We start from the raw sequence: 15600 nt of genomic DNA on the forward strand, positions 1-15600 counted from the left end.
GTCTCCTACACTGGCAGGCAGTTGTTTACCGTTAGCACCGCCTTCTGTTCTGTGCTGAATAACTTCAGTCATGTCCTGCTCTTTGCAACCCTATGGACCATAGCCCATGGTCAGGACCATATGGACCTGCAGTCAGCTCCTTTGGACCATATGAACCGTAGTCAACCATATGGACCGTAGTAAGGCTCCTGTGTTCATGGGATTCTTCAGGAAAGAATACTGGAGTAGGTTGCCATGCCCTCTTCGGGGGATCTTCCAGACCCAGGGGTTGAACCCACATGTCTTTATCTCCTCTTTACATCTCCTGCATTGGCAAGCAGGTTCTTAACCATTAGCACCATCTGGGAAACCCCAAAAGTATATATGGTGGTATTCAAATGTGACATATATAGAGTATATAGATATGAATTTAAGGGCATTTAAGATTATAAGTTCCCAGGAGGCACGAACCAACCTTAACTTTCTGTGACCAATGTTTAATATTGAATGTATTTACATACCAAATCCAAGCTCCTCAATGACAAAAGTTGGGAGAAGTGACATTGAGTTTTTTAGCAATGACAAGAGACATATTTTCCAGATATGTGGTTATCTATTTCCTTTCCCACTTGTGATCACAGTCCCACCAGGCTGCTCTTCCAGTGATCCTGCTTCTCCAGTGATGGATGTGATCCAGTCTGTGTAGGCAGAAATTCTGGTAAAGACTGTTGGAGCGGCAGGATCGCAGTTACTGCTGCCCCAGCTCACAATACCGATGAGCATGTACTGCCCACCCTTGCCACACTGCAGTGGTCCTCCAGAATCTCCCTGCAACCAGCAAAAATAGAAGTTCATTCTCCTGACTGCATGATTCATGGGGGGCGACAACCCCCAACTGTAGTGGATGATCAGACAGAGTGTAAGTCACTCTCCTATCTCTGATTTCTGCTCACAACAGCTTAAGGAACTAGGGCCATGGAGCTCGTTGGCTGATGTTACAGATCTCTGATTCAGTTCAAAATTTATATTTTCAAAGCAATGCTGAAAGAAACATAAATTCATTTTATGCTGACCATAGACTACCATGCAGGAAGTTTCATGTGTCTAATAAATATAAACGAGCAAATGATGGCTTTGAGTTACACAAAAGCATTTTTATATTTTCAGTACTACTGGAAATATGTAGTTTGAGCTACCTAATTCAGCTATGATGTCAAACCATAAGAAATCATCATTTTTTGTAGGTCAAAAATAGCTGAAAATCATCAGTTTCACATAGTTCAACCTAGCAATGGAACGAGTAATTCCTTTTGAAAACTGAATCTATGCAAATATCAAATTAGCAATCGCAGTACATCAACTTAGCAATGGACTTAATTCCTCTCACTTTTTGCTTTAAAACTGCCATACATTTGTACCTCTTTCTGGTCAGCAAACAAACATTCAGAAGACAACACGGAAAAGGACCTCCTGCCCTCGTGAATACAGGCCTTAATTACCATACAGGAGGATGATCCGGAAGCCCCTCCACATATATTAGTGTCTTTAATTTCCAGTCCCCAGTAGCTTCGACACGATATACTACTGATCAGTGGTACCTTTGCCTGCTGCACAGTTTTAGGAAATTCATCTTCTAGTAGAAAAGAAATAAAAATACATAGGCAAATGCTATTAAAGGATAAAACAAAATTAGCCTTACATATATACAGACTCCAAGGGGTAAATCCTACTCAATCTCCTCTCTCAGCACTTCCATGATGCCATTAGGTGACTTGTAAAAAACTAATTATTCCACAGTGGTTTATACAACAGAAACAACAAAAAACATTTTATGTGCATTCTTTTGTCATTAGTATAGTCCTCAGAAGATATAAAAATGATACCACCTTATGAAAAAACAACAAAATTTATACCCAACTCAGTTGTTGATAAAGCAAACAACATAATTCACTTTTTACATATGAAGTCTATACTTTACTTCATTGGTATGGCCATCTTTTCAATCTTTTGATTTGACTTCTACTGAGCAGGACATTCTGTTTAAGTACTGACACTGCCTGGAAGCTGACAACTGAAATCACATCCTAACTCTTTACTTTGTTGGATATTTGTAACTAGTTAATTCATTTGGAAAATAGGGTGTAGGTAAGACCAGAGCCATGGGTTTGATCTTTATATGGACTAGAATATTTCTACATCATCTTTCCACCCATTTACCTTTTTTAAAAAATTGAAGTATAGTTGATTTACAACATTGTAATCGTTTCTGGTATACAGGAAAGTGATTCAGACACATATATACATTTTATACACATATATAATGTATGTATATGTTCTTTTTCATATCCTTTTCTATTATGATTTATTACAGGATATTGAATTTGGTTCCCTGTGCTACACAACAAGACCTTGTTGTTTATCCATCCCATATATAATAGCTCGCATCTTCCAGTCTCAAACTCCCAATCTAACCCTCCCCGCTGCCCTCCTCTCCCTTGGCAACCAAAAGTCTGTTCTCTATGTCTGAGTCTGTTTTTGTCTCATAGATAAGTTCGTTTCTGTTACATTTTAAATTCCACATGTAAGTAATAGCATATCTACACACTTACCTTTTATACCACCCTATCATTTCAGAAAAATGCCTGAAAGCTTTAAGAACAGGCACATACATCTTCAAGTATGGGTTTTTACAATAGTAATATCTACACTATTGTGAAAATAAACTGTGTGTGTGTGTATCTGTGTGTGTACTCACAGCACAATTGGGGAGTAAATACACACAAATATTTATTAGGTAATAACATCACTAGATAGTTACCAACACAAGCTTTTAGAAGTATCAATGAACTAGAATCAATGAACTTGTGTTCACGAATATGACGGCCTAAAACTCAAGCTGTCACCTTTAGATCTATCACGGAAAAAAGTTTTTCTACTATCATTCCTATGAAAAATACAGAAAAATTGAAAGTGAATAAACAGTATACTCAGACTTCACATATAATTGTTTGGATTCTAATTTTAGAAGAGGGAATAAATATACTCACGATGAGGTTCAGTTATTCCCCATCCAGCAGTCAAACATTTGGAAAGTAAATTTATTTTATCATCTTTCCCTGGCAAACAGATTGTAGATACAAACTCTCCTAATAAAAAGGATGAGAATGAAAAAGACAAATATCAATTAGTCTATAAGATTCATATTAACATTGTCTATATTGCTTGCTCTTAGGTGATAGCTCTAGAAATGTCTATTTTGACCTGACACTATCCTCTGTAACTCTATAATTTAATAAATAAAGTCTTCCAGAAGCTTTCACCTATTAGTTACCCAGAGAGGAGCATCCCAATCAATGTATATGATACCATTTTGCTCCAAGTATTTCCATATCCTCCTAGGAAAACAGAAACACATGCCCTGCACTGATATGTGGGGCTTCTCATCCATAACCACTTTAAAAAATGCATTTGTTTTTTTAACCTGTGTGCCTTGAGGACATCACCATGCTGAATCTGAGATGACAGTGGAGAAGGATAAAATTGTCTTCTTTTTCAACTATATTACATTAAGAATGGAGAAGAATATATTTGTAGCAATTTAAACTGTTGAAGTATTTTTACAGCAAATATCTATCTTCACAGTTGCATTATAAAATATATTGATATATTACACATTCACTTTTTTTTTCTTATCACCAAAATTTGTATATATATAAATACTATGGGTTTGTGTCTCTGTGTGTATATATGCTACACACACACACACACACACACACACTGAATGCAGTGCTCTTGTGTTTTTTTTCCCTTTTCCCAGGCTGTTTCACTTCATTTTCATCTGGGCTTTTACATACTTAAGTGCTTCAGCATACCTGCTATCATAGGCCATTAATTTCAATGATATGTTCTTTATTTTTACTGCTATCTCTTAGCAAAATTACATAAAACTCTTTGTAACTTGTCTATTCTTTTCCTACTCATCTCTCTACATGTGTAGCAAATCTTATGTTATACTGCCTTCATAGATGATCATTGCTCTATCATAATCTCCTCCCAAATTTCCTTGAGCTAAAACATTTTCCCTCTACCAACATATTTTTCCCATCAATTGTTTTTTCTTATTCTGATACTCTTCATTGACTAAATTATGATCATATTATTTATATCATTGCATATAGATCTACTACATCATTCTTTTAACAGCACACAGTATTCAGATAATGAATGTACTGCAATTTATTAAATCCCATTGGCAAATATTTAGACTTTAATTTTTTCCTTTATAAACTGCATCAAGTTTTCCAGATCACATATCTGTGCATCGGTGCCAGTATTCCTGGATAGTTGAGTTGCTAGACCACAAGGCCTGTACTTCGAAAATTGTCAGATATTGCCAAATTGCAGGATGGGGGTGGGGAGATGTATTGACTTGTACTCTACATTCAGCTGTGTTTATATCAGAAAAGTATGTCAAGAATCTTGAAAACAGTTATGGCCCAAATCCAGCATTTCTGCGTCTGAGAAATTTATCTTAAGGCAATAGACGTAGAAAAATGTACATATAAAGATAGTCAATCCAGCATTATTTAAGTAAAAAAAGGAAACCACCTTTATATGAATGTTCATGGCAGCTTTATTTGTAACTTCTAAAAACTAGAAACCATCCAGATATTCTTCAACAAATGAATGGCTAAATAGTTAAGAGTGGTTAAACATTCATACCATGAACATTACTCAGCTATTAAAAGGAATGCCCTGTTGATTACATGCAACAACATGAATGAAGCTCCAGAGTGTTAATGGTAAGTGAAAAAAATCAATCACAAAAGGTTACATACTACATGATTCCATTTATATAAAATCCTTAAACTGACAAAATTATAGAAACAAAGAGAACAGATCCTGATTGACAGAAATCTGGGTGGGCAGGGTAGAGTGAGGAGGAAGGAGATGGGTGTAGCTATAAAGAGGCAATAGTAACGATCTTCATGGAGATAGAAATGTTTTGTATCTCAATTGTATAAATGTCAAATGCTGCAAGTTGTTACCACTGGTGAAAACCAAGGTAAAAAGTACTTTGGTGTCTCTGTATTATTCTTTATAATTACATGTGAATCTACAATTCTCTCAGCATTGATAGTTTAACTAAAACTAAATTTTAAAAGCAGGATAGGGAGAAAAAATAAGTCATAGTCAAGGTTAAGAAGCACTGCTCTGAATGCTGTCACTGACTCAGTTATAAAAGCATAAAGAGCAAATGATTTGGGGTTTGTAGAATGGACGCACCGAAATGACATAAAAAGTGAGGTCTATAGGCAGAAACAGAGGAGAGAGTTAGAGCAAAGCAGGAAAAGTGTCCAGGGCCCTGTGATTTCATGAAAAAGCTTGGATGTGTGGGTGGGGACTATCCATGGATCTTAGTTACATTTCCCCCAATACAACTTCCACCTAAGAAGGTAGGTGGGTTATTGCCATTCCCCGTCTACAAATGATAAAGCTGAGGTTCACCGAAGTTACATAAACTGCCCAAGATCACATGACTACTTTGTGACAATGTGAGGATTAACAATTCCACACTTTTACTTAGCTTTGGCTTAAGTAAAAATTTAAAAAACGCAATATCTTACTAAACTATAAAGGCACAGAAAATTGAACATCTCATAGTTCAAACTGATGTTCTCTAAGTATTTGAATTAACCTCTGAGAACATAAAGAGTCTCAAAAATATATATATAGGACAAAGTTAAAAATGTATTTCTTTCTTTCTTTTTTTTAAGGTCACCCTGTGCAGCATGCAGGATCTTAGTTCACCAACCAGGCCTCAAACGTGTGCCTCTAACATTGGGAACACAGTCTTAATCACTGGACTGCTAGGAAAATCCCTAAAACATATTTCTTTGAAATATTCTCTAGACCCCTGTCAATTAAATACACATAAAAGTAAAATGTTTACACAGATACCTCAGCTTTTAGAGAAAGTAAGTTAAGTTAGTATGAAAGAACATTTAAAAATAATTATTTAACTTCACGACTCAGGGAACTCAAACCAGGACTTTGGTACAACACAGAGGGGTGGGAAGGGGTGGGAGCTGAGAAGGGAGGTTATAGAAGGAGGGGACACCTGTATACCTATGGCTGACTCATGTTGATGCATGGTAGAGGCCAACACAATATTGTGAAGCAATTTTCCTTCAATTAAAAATAAATAAGTTTGGGGGAAGAAAAGTACATACAGCACTTCTAAGCAAGATAGAAGATAAAAACTATATGATAAAGGTTCAAAACGGAAAAAAGTTATTCATACTGACCTAGTTCAACAGGTTTTTCCAGATGCAGCAAAGATAGATCATCATTGGGAGGAAATTGTGTGAAGCTGGGGTGAATGTACACAGCTTTCACTGGGATCAAATCACTATTTCTTACATTCCCCAGGTAACTTCTTCCTATTACCAGGTAGTCTGTGACAGTACTTGTCACAGAAAAGGGAGTGAGGAAATAGATTCCACTTTTAATTAGGCCATCATTTCTCGGAATTACTAAAAATATATTCTTTAACATTTCTAACCCACATTAAAATCCTTATTATCTTGAATTCTTAGGAAACAGAGGTTTCTTATTAATTCAGCCCTTGAGAAAAATTTTAAAGCATCTACTTCCTTGTCTTCATAATGTCAGATAAAACAATTCAGTATTTTTTATTACAATTAATATTCATGCTGCCTCAATGTAATAATCATATGTATTATAATTATAATATTATGCATTATATGATATACTTATGTAATGGTCACTGAAACTATTCTGAAAGTTATATTCACTCCCTAATACAGTGTTTCTCAAAGAAATGTCTAGGGATCACATGCATTAAGTCTAGCACAGGTAATAAAAGTGCAGAATTCCAAACATAACTCATCAAATCAAAATTCAGAATTAGTACTCTAAGATTCCATTTACAGCAAACTCCCCAGGTAATTTTAAGCACATGAAAGTCTGAAACTGTCTTAATAAGGATGCCTTCTTATGATTTATCTGTATCAAAAGTAAGAGTTGGGGGATAGTATAGAAACTGAGTTTTTAGTTCACTGAAGGCTCATGACCACCACATTATTTGATTAGATGCTTTTATTGTAAAGCCAATCTCAGAGACACTGAAAATGTTGTATCTGCTTGTTCAGCTATGGGACACTGTGCAACAGCGTCAGCTGTCACGCTCCTTCTGGGAGATAATACTAAAAACGTCAAGCTAAGACTCCTCTGAGGGAGTTTTCAGACATCTCCGTATCATATTAAGATCAAAGGTCAGATAAAATCAAAGAAAACAAACATTCCTTTTTTAAAGGACATTCCTTGAAATTCTTTCAAACTTTACAGATTTATTTTGGGACTGGGTATGCTGAAGCTGAAACTCCAGTACTTTGGCCACCTCATTCGAAGAGTTGACTCATTGGAAAAGACCCTGATGCTAGGAGGGGTTGGGGGCAGGAGGAGAAGGGGACGACAGAGGATGAGATGGCTGGATGGCATCACCGACTCAATGGACATGAGTTTGAGTAAACTCCTGGAGTTGGTGATGGACAGGGAGGGGGGCCTGGCATGCTGCGATTCATGGGGTCGCAAAGAGTCGGACACCACTGAGCGACTGAACTGAACTGAACGGATGATCATCAGACAATCCATAGGAGAGTAAGAAGGAAAGGAAGCCATGTATGAGCAACCCCTGGGCTCTAGGCTCCGTGCTGAGAAACTGATGCAAAAGTGTGAGATCTCCATTTTTACGGTTGGAAGGAAGGGTGTTGTTAGTTACTTACTAATTAAATTATACCTAGAAGCAGAAAGCTGCTCTTAGAATTAAAAGCTATTAGTAGTAATTTTATTAGTGAAGCACAGAAAGTTTCATCAACCTAAGACATTCATTCATTTGCAAGTTGGGGACTGTATCAGTGGGAGCTGGTGCTTAATGTTTCTCATGATGTGGGGAGAGGAGGAGTGCACCCACCATGGGCCCTCAAATAGCTCCTCATCTCCACCCGCCCCACCCCAGAAGCCCCCACCCAGGCACGCACCTGAAGTTACAATGTGCCGCTGTCAGGACCCACTGCCTCCCAATCAGAGCCCCTCCACAGTAGTGACGTCCTTGGTGCTGCAGACTGACCAGCCAGGGCCACGACATCACAGGGGCTGCATGGCCACCAACCACCCTGGGCTCACCGACCTCGGCAGGCAAGAGGTTTGTATTCCTCTCAAACCCTTCAGTGAAAAGTGGGTCAACAAGTGGAACTCCACATGAGTCTTGAGCTGGCTGTCTTCTGGTCTTGTTTTCTACTGTGAAAGTGAAAGTGAAGTCACTCAGTCGTGTCTGACTCTTTGCGACCCCAGGTTCCTCCGTCCATGGGATTTTCCAGGCAAGAATGCGGGAGTGGGTTGCCATTTCCTTCTCCAAAGCCCTTAGAAAAAACAACAGCAAAACATTAGATGGCAATACTTATGAAGATATATTTAAATCTCAGAAGGCATTTATTCCTTTTGTTGGTTCAAAACTAGCATTATTTGCAAGAGATGAGACTCATCTTTTCTTCCAATGCTTTTAAATGAGCAAAAGTCAACAGTTTACTAAGGTACTAATATACACACCATGTTAATATACTCATATTAATACACATATATTTAGATGAATTGGAACATAAATCAATTTTTTTAAATAAATAAAAATGTTGCACTTAATCATGAAATTATTGGAGACTGTTCTTTCTGAAGCATCATTTGTGTTATCCCAGTACATATATTTAGACACATCAAAATATTTTATGCTCCGTGTATTCAAAATAAGTTGTATATATAAAGGAAAACCATAAGGAAAATTTATAGCAATATGTTTACTCCATTCTCAGATTTAGAAAGAAATTTACCAGAAAGTAAATAGAGACAGTTAAGCATTTCCTTAAATATGAAGAAAGCTAAATTTTTCCATAATCATATAATTTTGGAGGGATAGGATATATTCCCAACCTAGGGATCAAACCCAGGTCTCCTAAGATATGCTCTCCTGTTAATTCTTTACTTGAGATTATTTTTTACACCAGAAAGCTATTTAAAACAAAAAGTTTATAGCACAGTGGATTTGTACTTGTTTATTCAATACTTAAGTAAAATCATTTCTACTTTCTTTTCAGATATGTATAAAACATGGATTCCCTCTTCCTTTAAAAAATATGCAAACTCTTCAAAATTAAGACTATCCTGGACTTTAGGGGAAAAAAACCCACAAAAGGTATTTACTCAAATATGTTTTTTATGCATTAAGTTCACTGCATTAAAATATGTTTTTATTGCATTGTAATCCACATTTTATATGGTAACTCAGATTTTTGGGCTGTTTGTATACATGTATAATAGCAATATTTTATTACTATTCAACTTACTTTACAATACTTTAAAAAAGAAATGAAGCTAAATATTTTTACTGTGAGAATAAAGGGTCAGTTTAAGGATACAGCAATGAAAAAACAAAAGCAATGGACACAGAAGATGGGTCAATTAGGTGAGCAGGCCTTTAACAATTAAAAATCACATCTATAGGGGACTTTCTTAGTGGTCCAGTTGCTTCAATGGCAGGGTGCACGGGTTTGGTCCCTGCCTGGGTAGAGAACTAAGATGCCACAAGCCTTGTGGCACAGCCAAAAAAAGAAAAAAAATCACACCTATAGGACAATGTGGTTCACTAGTCTAGGACTCAAATTCAGGACTCTAAGGAGAGCCTATTCATTTCACCATCCTAAGAAAGATTGTTGTTGCTTAGTTACTAAGTTATATGGCAACTCTTTGTGATCCCATGGACTGTAGCCCACCAGACTCCTCTGCCCATAGGATCTCCAGGCAAGAAATACTCGAGTGGGTTGACATTTCCTTCTCCGGGGGATCTTTCCAACACAGGGATCGAACCTGTGTCTATTGAGTCTCTGGCACTGGCACGTGGATTCTTTACCACTAGAGCCACCTGGAATCTTAAGATAGGGTGTCATAAAAAAAAAAAAAAAACAACTTTGCATTCATGTGGATTATTTGAATTTTCCTGCTATTACACTCTAATCAAGAAAATCTAATAATAGATTCATTAGGTTTAGTCTTAAGCACAACTAATGGAACTCTAGCTTAAAATTAGATAGACTAAGTAGGAAAAAATCAGTACATTTGTTTCTATTTTATGCAGAAAATTAGTATATCTGAAATAGTTTGAGGGCTCTTTGTGGTGGTGAGGAGATATGTAAACAAAGACATGGAAACACATTGAACTCTCCTCTTGTTTCAGCTTGAAAGGCCCCACAGGATCTTTTAAATAGCAACTGTCTTTCATGTTTATAATTATTTCTTAATTAAAAACAACATACACACATATAGACATGTACACACCCCAATTAACTTTATTACCTCACATGATCTATGTGAATTGCCAAAGTCTCAGTCCTTAAGGAATGGTTTGAAATGAGCTTATCCTGTTTTTAGTATTAGAGTAAAGTACTGATCCCTAAACCAGTGGGCTCCAGGTTCTGTTTTAAGGCATATATGGTACCTGCTTTAGTAGATATTTTAAAACAATTACTTACCATTAATAGGCAGTTGGATCCCAATATTGCTTTTCTGTGATGGCTTCTGAGTCATATCTTCCAGAATCAGTTTAAAACCTCTTTCTCCCACAGACTCATCAGTTTTCAAATTCACAGTTAGGTAAGCACCACTGGATATCCAGACAAATTCTTTCTTGGAGCCACATAAATGAGCTGCAATGGGAGATATACTCGATAATCAAAATACTTCTTCTGTGTAATTACATAGGTAAAAGAGGGAGAGGAGAGGGGACATTAAATTCCAAACAAATCTTGACAAAAGAATGATTATCAATAATGGAAGATCAAGGTTTTGAGGATGAAATTCATGACTTGATTGAGACAATAAAAGGGTATAGATTTTCAAAGATCAAATGGAAAAGACTGGGCTAGCAATTGATATGGAAACAATATAAATTTGTGTGGCAATCTTTGATTATAAAGATGGTTAAAGAAGCATTTCAATGAAGATAAATGGACAGAGAAATGGAAGTAATGGGATACCATTATGGACCAAACGGTGTGCCCTCAAAATTCATATGTGAAAATCCTAATCCCCAGTGTGATGGTATTAGGAGGGGTGGCCTTTGGGGGTGATCTGGTCATGAGGGTGGAACCTTATAAACCCTTATAAAAGAGAACCCAGAGAGCTCTCTAGCTCCGTTTTTTGTCTTATGGGGAAGTAGCAAGAAGACAGCTATGAACCAGGAAGCAAACCCTCACCAGACAGCAAATCTTGAACTTCTAGTCTTCATAACTGTGAGAAATAAATACTTGTTTTTTAAGCTACCCAAACTAAGGCATTTTTATTATAGTAGCTAAAACTAAGACATGTAGTCTGCCCAAATACAGACTAACGATGGTCCTTTCCTAATATAGAAACTCAAAAGTTGTCACAAAGATCATCCTGATAAGTGACAGGACATTTGTTGTAATTTATCTGTATAAGCTGTAACTGAGATTCTCTCAAACTAAATGATACACTATTGATTTGTCTTAAAGATAATGTTTCTTGAGGAATCTGAGAAAGAGAGATGGGGAATAGGAGAAAGTTTCTCTCTACGTCATTCTTATACTTGAAGAATCTGTTTGGTGAACTGGATGTGGTGGGTAGCTTTGGGGAGGCACCATGTCAAATCAAGGCAATCTGTGTAAAGTCAACTAACACTCTGGAAGTTTTAACATAATGGAAATGGGAAAATGTTACTCTGCTTTTCAAAAAGGAGATTGAGGGTTGGCAGAGGGAGAAGGGTGGGAGACCGAGAAAAACAAAGAGGGTATAAAGGATTTGCAAAGTCATATCAGTGAAGTAGTGTAGCTTAGTCCTTACAGGCTCAGATTTCAAAGTCAAACTGCTAGTCTGGACTAGCTCTATGACCTCTGTGGCCCAAGGCAAGTTATTTAACCTCTCTGCCACAATTTTCTCATCTGTAAAACTTAGACTAAAAAAAAATATGGGATTATATGAAGTTATATTTATTAAGCATTATAAACATTTACTAAGTAAAAAAAAAAAACCTCAGTAAAATTTTATAGCAAATTATTAGGTTTTGAACACTTTAAGAAGGAATTAGTGGTCATGAGCAACTAGCATGGGATCCTCAACATGCCATATTAAATTAACCTAATTTAATTTTTGGAAAGAGCTAATTAGATGGTGGCTAGGGGGAACGAGATAAACTTAATGAATTTTGATTTCAGCGGAGCACTTAATAAAGTACCTTATGATGTCCCTGTGAACAGATATAAAGTGTAAGTGGATAATTATATGACTAGGGAGCTTCACAGCTGATTAAGTAACCATACAATGTTAACCTGAAGGGAAGATCTAACAGGTATGAAAATAGTCCCACCCTCAGTTCTGCCAAGTACAGTATTGCTGTTAATGGCTTAGGTAGAAATACAGATAACACATTTACAAAACATGTAGGTTTGAGATGGGTAGCTGAATGAGAAGTAAAGAACTAGGTCAAATATAGAATCTTAGTGATAGTTTAATCTTTCATCTAGTACTGAGTTCCTTCTAAAATAACCTTGGACATATGTTAGCTGGATTTGAAGATATTATGTGGAACTTATGAGCATTTATTTTCTCTTTTTAAACAGTTCTCATTGCTTGACAGTTCTTCCTTGTGTTGAATCAAAAGGCATCAGTGTAATCATATGGTTAACAGAGTGACCAAGGATATAAATGTTTGAATCAGAGTGCCTGGGCTTTAAACCAGCTTTCTCTACTTAATTATGTTACCGTAGGCAAGTTAATCAAGATTTTTGTGTTTCCTTATATTTAAAATGAGGATAACACAACCTACCTCCATAGGACTGTTAAGAAGATTGAGTTATAAGTTCTCAGGACTATGCATGAATAATGGTAAACATTCCATAATTATTAGATATTATTAGGCAGAACACGTTTTATACATGGCCGAGAGTCTATGGAAATTCCATAAATACTTGAAGAGGAGAAATTGTGATCCTGCTGTCTTCTCTCTTCTCTAAGATAAACATTCCCAGGTGTCCACACCCTTCAGCATCCTGGTCATTATGTTCTATGGATGTGTTCCAAATTGTTAATGTTCCTTAAAATTGTTGCTTGACCAAAGATGATATTTCATAACCAGTATGTCAGGGGCAACAACCAGACTGGATATTTACAATGAAGACTCGTGAGACCAAGTTAGTGAACGCCAGCTCAGTGCCAACACTAAATTTAACCATACAAGGGACCTTATCTCTTGCCATAATTCTTTACTAACAACACTGCATTGAAATTTTGGAATCATTTGAGACTTTTGAAATTTGATTTCAGACATTCTGCTTCCCAAATTACCGCTTTTATGTATCCTAATCTATTAGTATTCCCTTGCTATAACTGATCTCTCCATGACTTCTTACCCATAATCCCACAAACTATGTATATTCATCACCCTCTAAGGAAGTGAGAGATTTTACTGTAAAGGGAAGCAGAGAAATGGGGCAACAGCTAACTTTCTTGTTCTATTTTGATTTTAACTATGGGTAATAGTAGAATATGTTTGAAACTGATGAGAATGATAGAGGAAAGTGATGATGTCAGAGAAAGAATAACTAAAGGAAATTTATGACAAGCTGATAACTCTCAAATCTGTATTTTAAGTCCAAACTTCAGGAGTTCTACTTCTAGCTCCCTACTGCCAACTCAACCTTAGATGTATCATGGCATTTAAAATTTAACATGACCCAAATAGATCTTTCACCACAAATCCATTTCTCCCTCTCGTATTTCCCATCTCTGTAAATGCCACCACCTCTGAAAACTTCCTACTATAAACTCAGGAGCCCTCCTTGATCTGCAGATCTGATTTCACATTTATTCCACCAAGAAAGCCTATCAGTTCTCCAGATCTGTCCATTCTATCTGCATTCCCTTGTTGCCATCCTCTTGCAAGGCAACATTACCTATTACCTGCTGCTGCTAAGTCGCTTTAGTCATGTCCGACTCTGTGCGACCCCATAGACGGCAGCCCATCAGGCTCCCCCTTCCCTAGGATTCTCCAGGCAAGAACACTGGAGTGGGTTGCCATTTCTTTCTCCAATGCATGAAAGTGAAAAGTTCAAGTGAAGTCACTCAGTCGTGTCTGACTCTTTGTGACCCCATGGACTGTAGCCTACCAGGCTCCTCCGTCCATGGGATTTTCCAGGAAAGAGTACTGGAGTGGGTTGCCATTTCCTTCTCCCTACCTATTACCTAAACAGTACTAAAAGAACATTCTGCAGTGATGGGAAGTTCAATATGAGTGCTGTCCAGTATAGTAATCGTTCACTACATGTAGCAGTTGAGCAGTTGAAGTGTGGCTAATACTACATTCCATTTCATTTTAAAATTTGAATTTAAATAACAACATGGGTTAGACAGGATAGGTCTAGATTATCATAATAGCCTCATAACTGCAGGTGTAATTCACCCTGACAAGGGGGGAAGGGATAGTGAGGGAGTTTGGGGAGGACATGTACACACAGATATATTTAAAATGGATAACCAACAAGGACCTACTGTATAGCACATGGAACTCTGCTCAATGTTATGCAGCCTGGATGGTAAGGGTGTTTGGGGGAGAATGGATACATATATATGTATGGTTGGGCTTCCCTTGTAGCTCAGTCGGTAAAGCATCTGCCTGCAACACAGGAGACCTGGGTTCGATTCCTTGGTCGGGAAGATCCCCTAGAGAAGGAAATGGCAACACACTCCAGTATTCTTGCCTGGAAAATCCCATGGGCACAGGAGCCTGGCAGGTTACAGTCTATGGGGCTGCAAGAGTCAGACACGACTGAGCAACTAAACACACATACATATGACTGAGTCTCTTCACTGTTCACCTGAAACTATCACATTATTAATATGTTATCCGGCAATACACAATAAAAAGTTTTAAAAAAAAAATAATTCACTTGTCACTCTAAAATCCACTCCCAACATGGCAGCCACAGCAGCTCTCAAATTAGTTCCTTGTCCAAAACCTTTAATGACCTCCCACTGGATGGGAATAAAGTCCACTCATTACCATAACCTGAGCTGCATGACCTGAGGGCAAAACCTTCATATTCTACAACCTCACCTCTTTCCAGTCTGTCTTCACCCAACCTCTAGCCACTCTGACAGTTCCCCAAGTTACCAAACTATTCCCATATACCAGGCCTTTTTTTCATTTATTTTTTCATCAAATATTTATTTTCAGGTAGTACTTTAAACATCGGAGATAAAGCAATGAACAGGAGATTAAGTTCTGTTATCAGGATATTTTCATTCTGGTGGAGGAAAACAGATTCTAAACAAATAAATATACATGCTGCCAGGTCATGATTAATGCCAAGAAGGAGAAGTGTAAGAGGATTATTTAGATTATGTGATATAAGAGGCCTTAGATTATGTAATATTTGGACAGATACCTGAACAAACTAAGGAAGTGAATCTTGAAGTCACATTGGGGCCAAGCAAGAATATGCTCAGTTAGTCCAAGGAAGAATAAAGAAGCCAGTG

At 37.2% G+C, this 15600-nt stretch overlaps 1 protein-coding gene across 1 annotated transcript in view; it reads right to left on the reverse strand.

The window, feature by feature from the left end:
- Window positions 1–322: 322 nt before the first annotated feature.
- LOC122680786 (ovochymase-1-like) overlaps window positions 323–15600 on the reverse strand; it is a 94907-nt gene continuing 79629 nt past the window's right edge. The window contains exons 22-27 of the mRNA XM_043882472.1: window positions 10581–10754; window positions 8043–8423; window positions 6288–6448; window positions 3027–3125; window positions 1479–1612; window positions 323–807 (exon numbers count right to left, since the gene is read on the reverse strand). Coding sequence (XP_043738407.1) covers window positions 8326–8423; window positions 10581–10754 — 272 coding nt within the window. The 3' untranslated portion in view covers window positions 323–807; window positions 1479–1612; window positions 3027–3125; window positions 6288–6448; window positions 8043–8325. The remainder of the gene's footprint in view (window positions 808–1478; window positions 1613–3026; window positions 3126–6287; window positions 6449–8042; window positions 8424–10580; window positions 10755–15600) is intronic.

Source organism: Cervus elaphus, chromosome 22 (genome assembly GCF_910594005.1).
Source record: "Cervus elaphus chromosome 22, mCerEla1.1, whole genome shotgun sequence".
Lineage (NCBI taxonomy): Eukaryota > Metazoa > Chordata > Mammalia > Artiodactyla > Cervidae > Cervus > Cervus elaphus.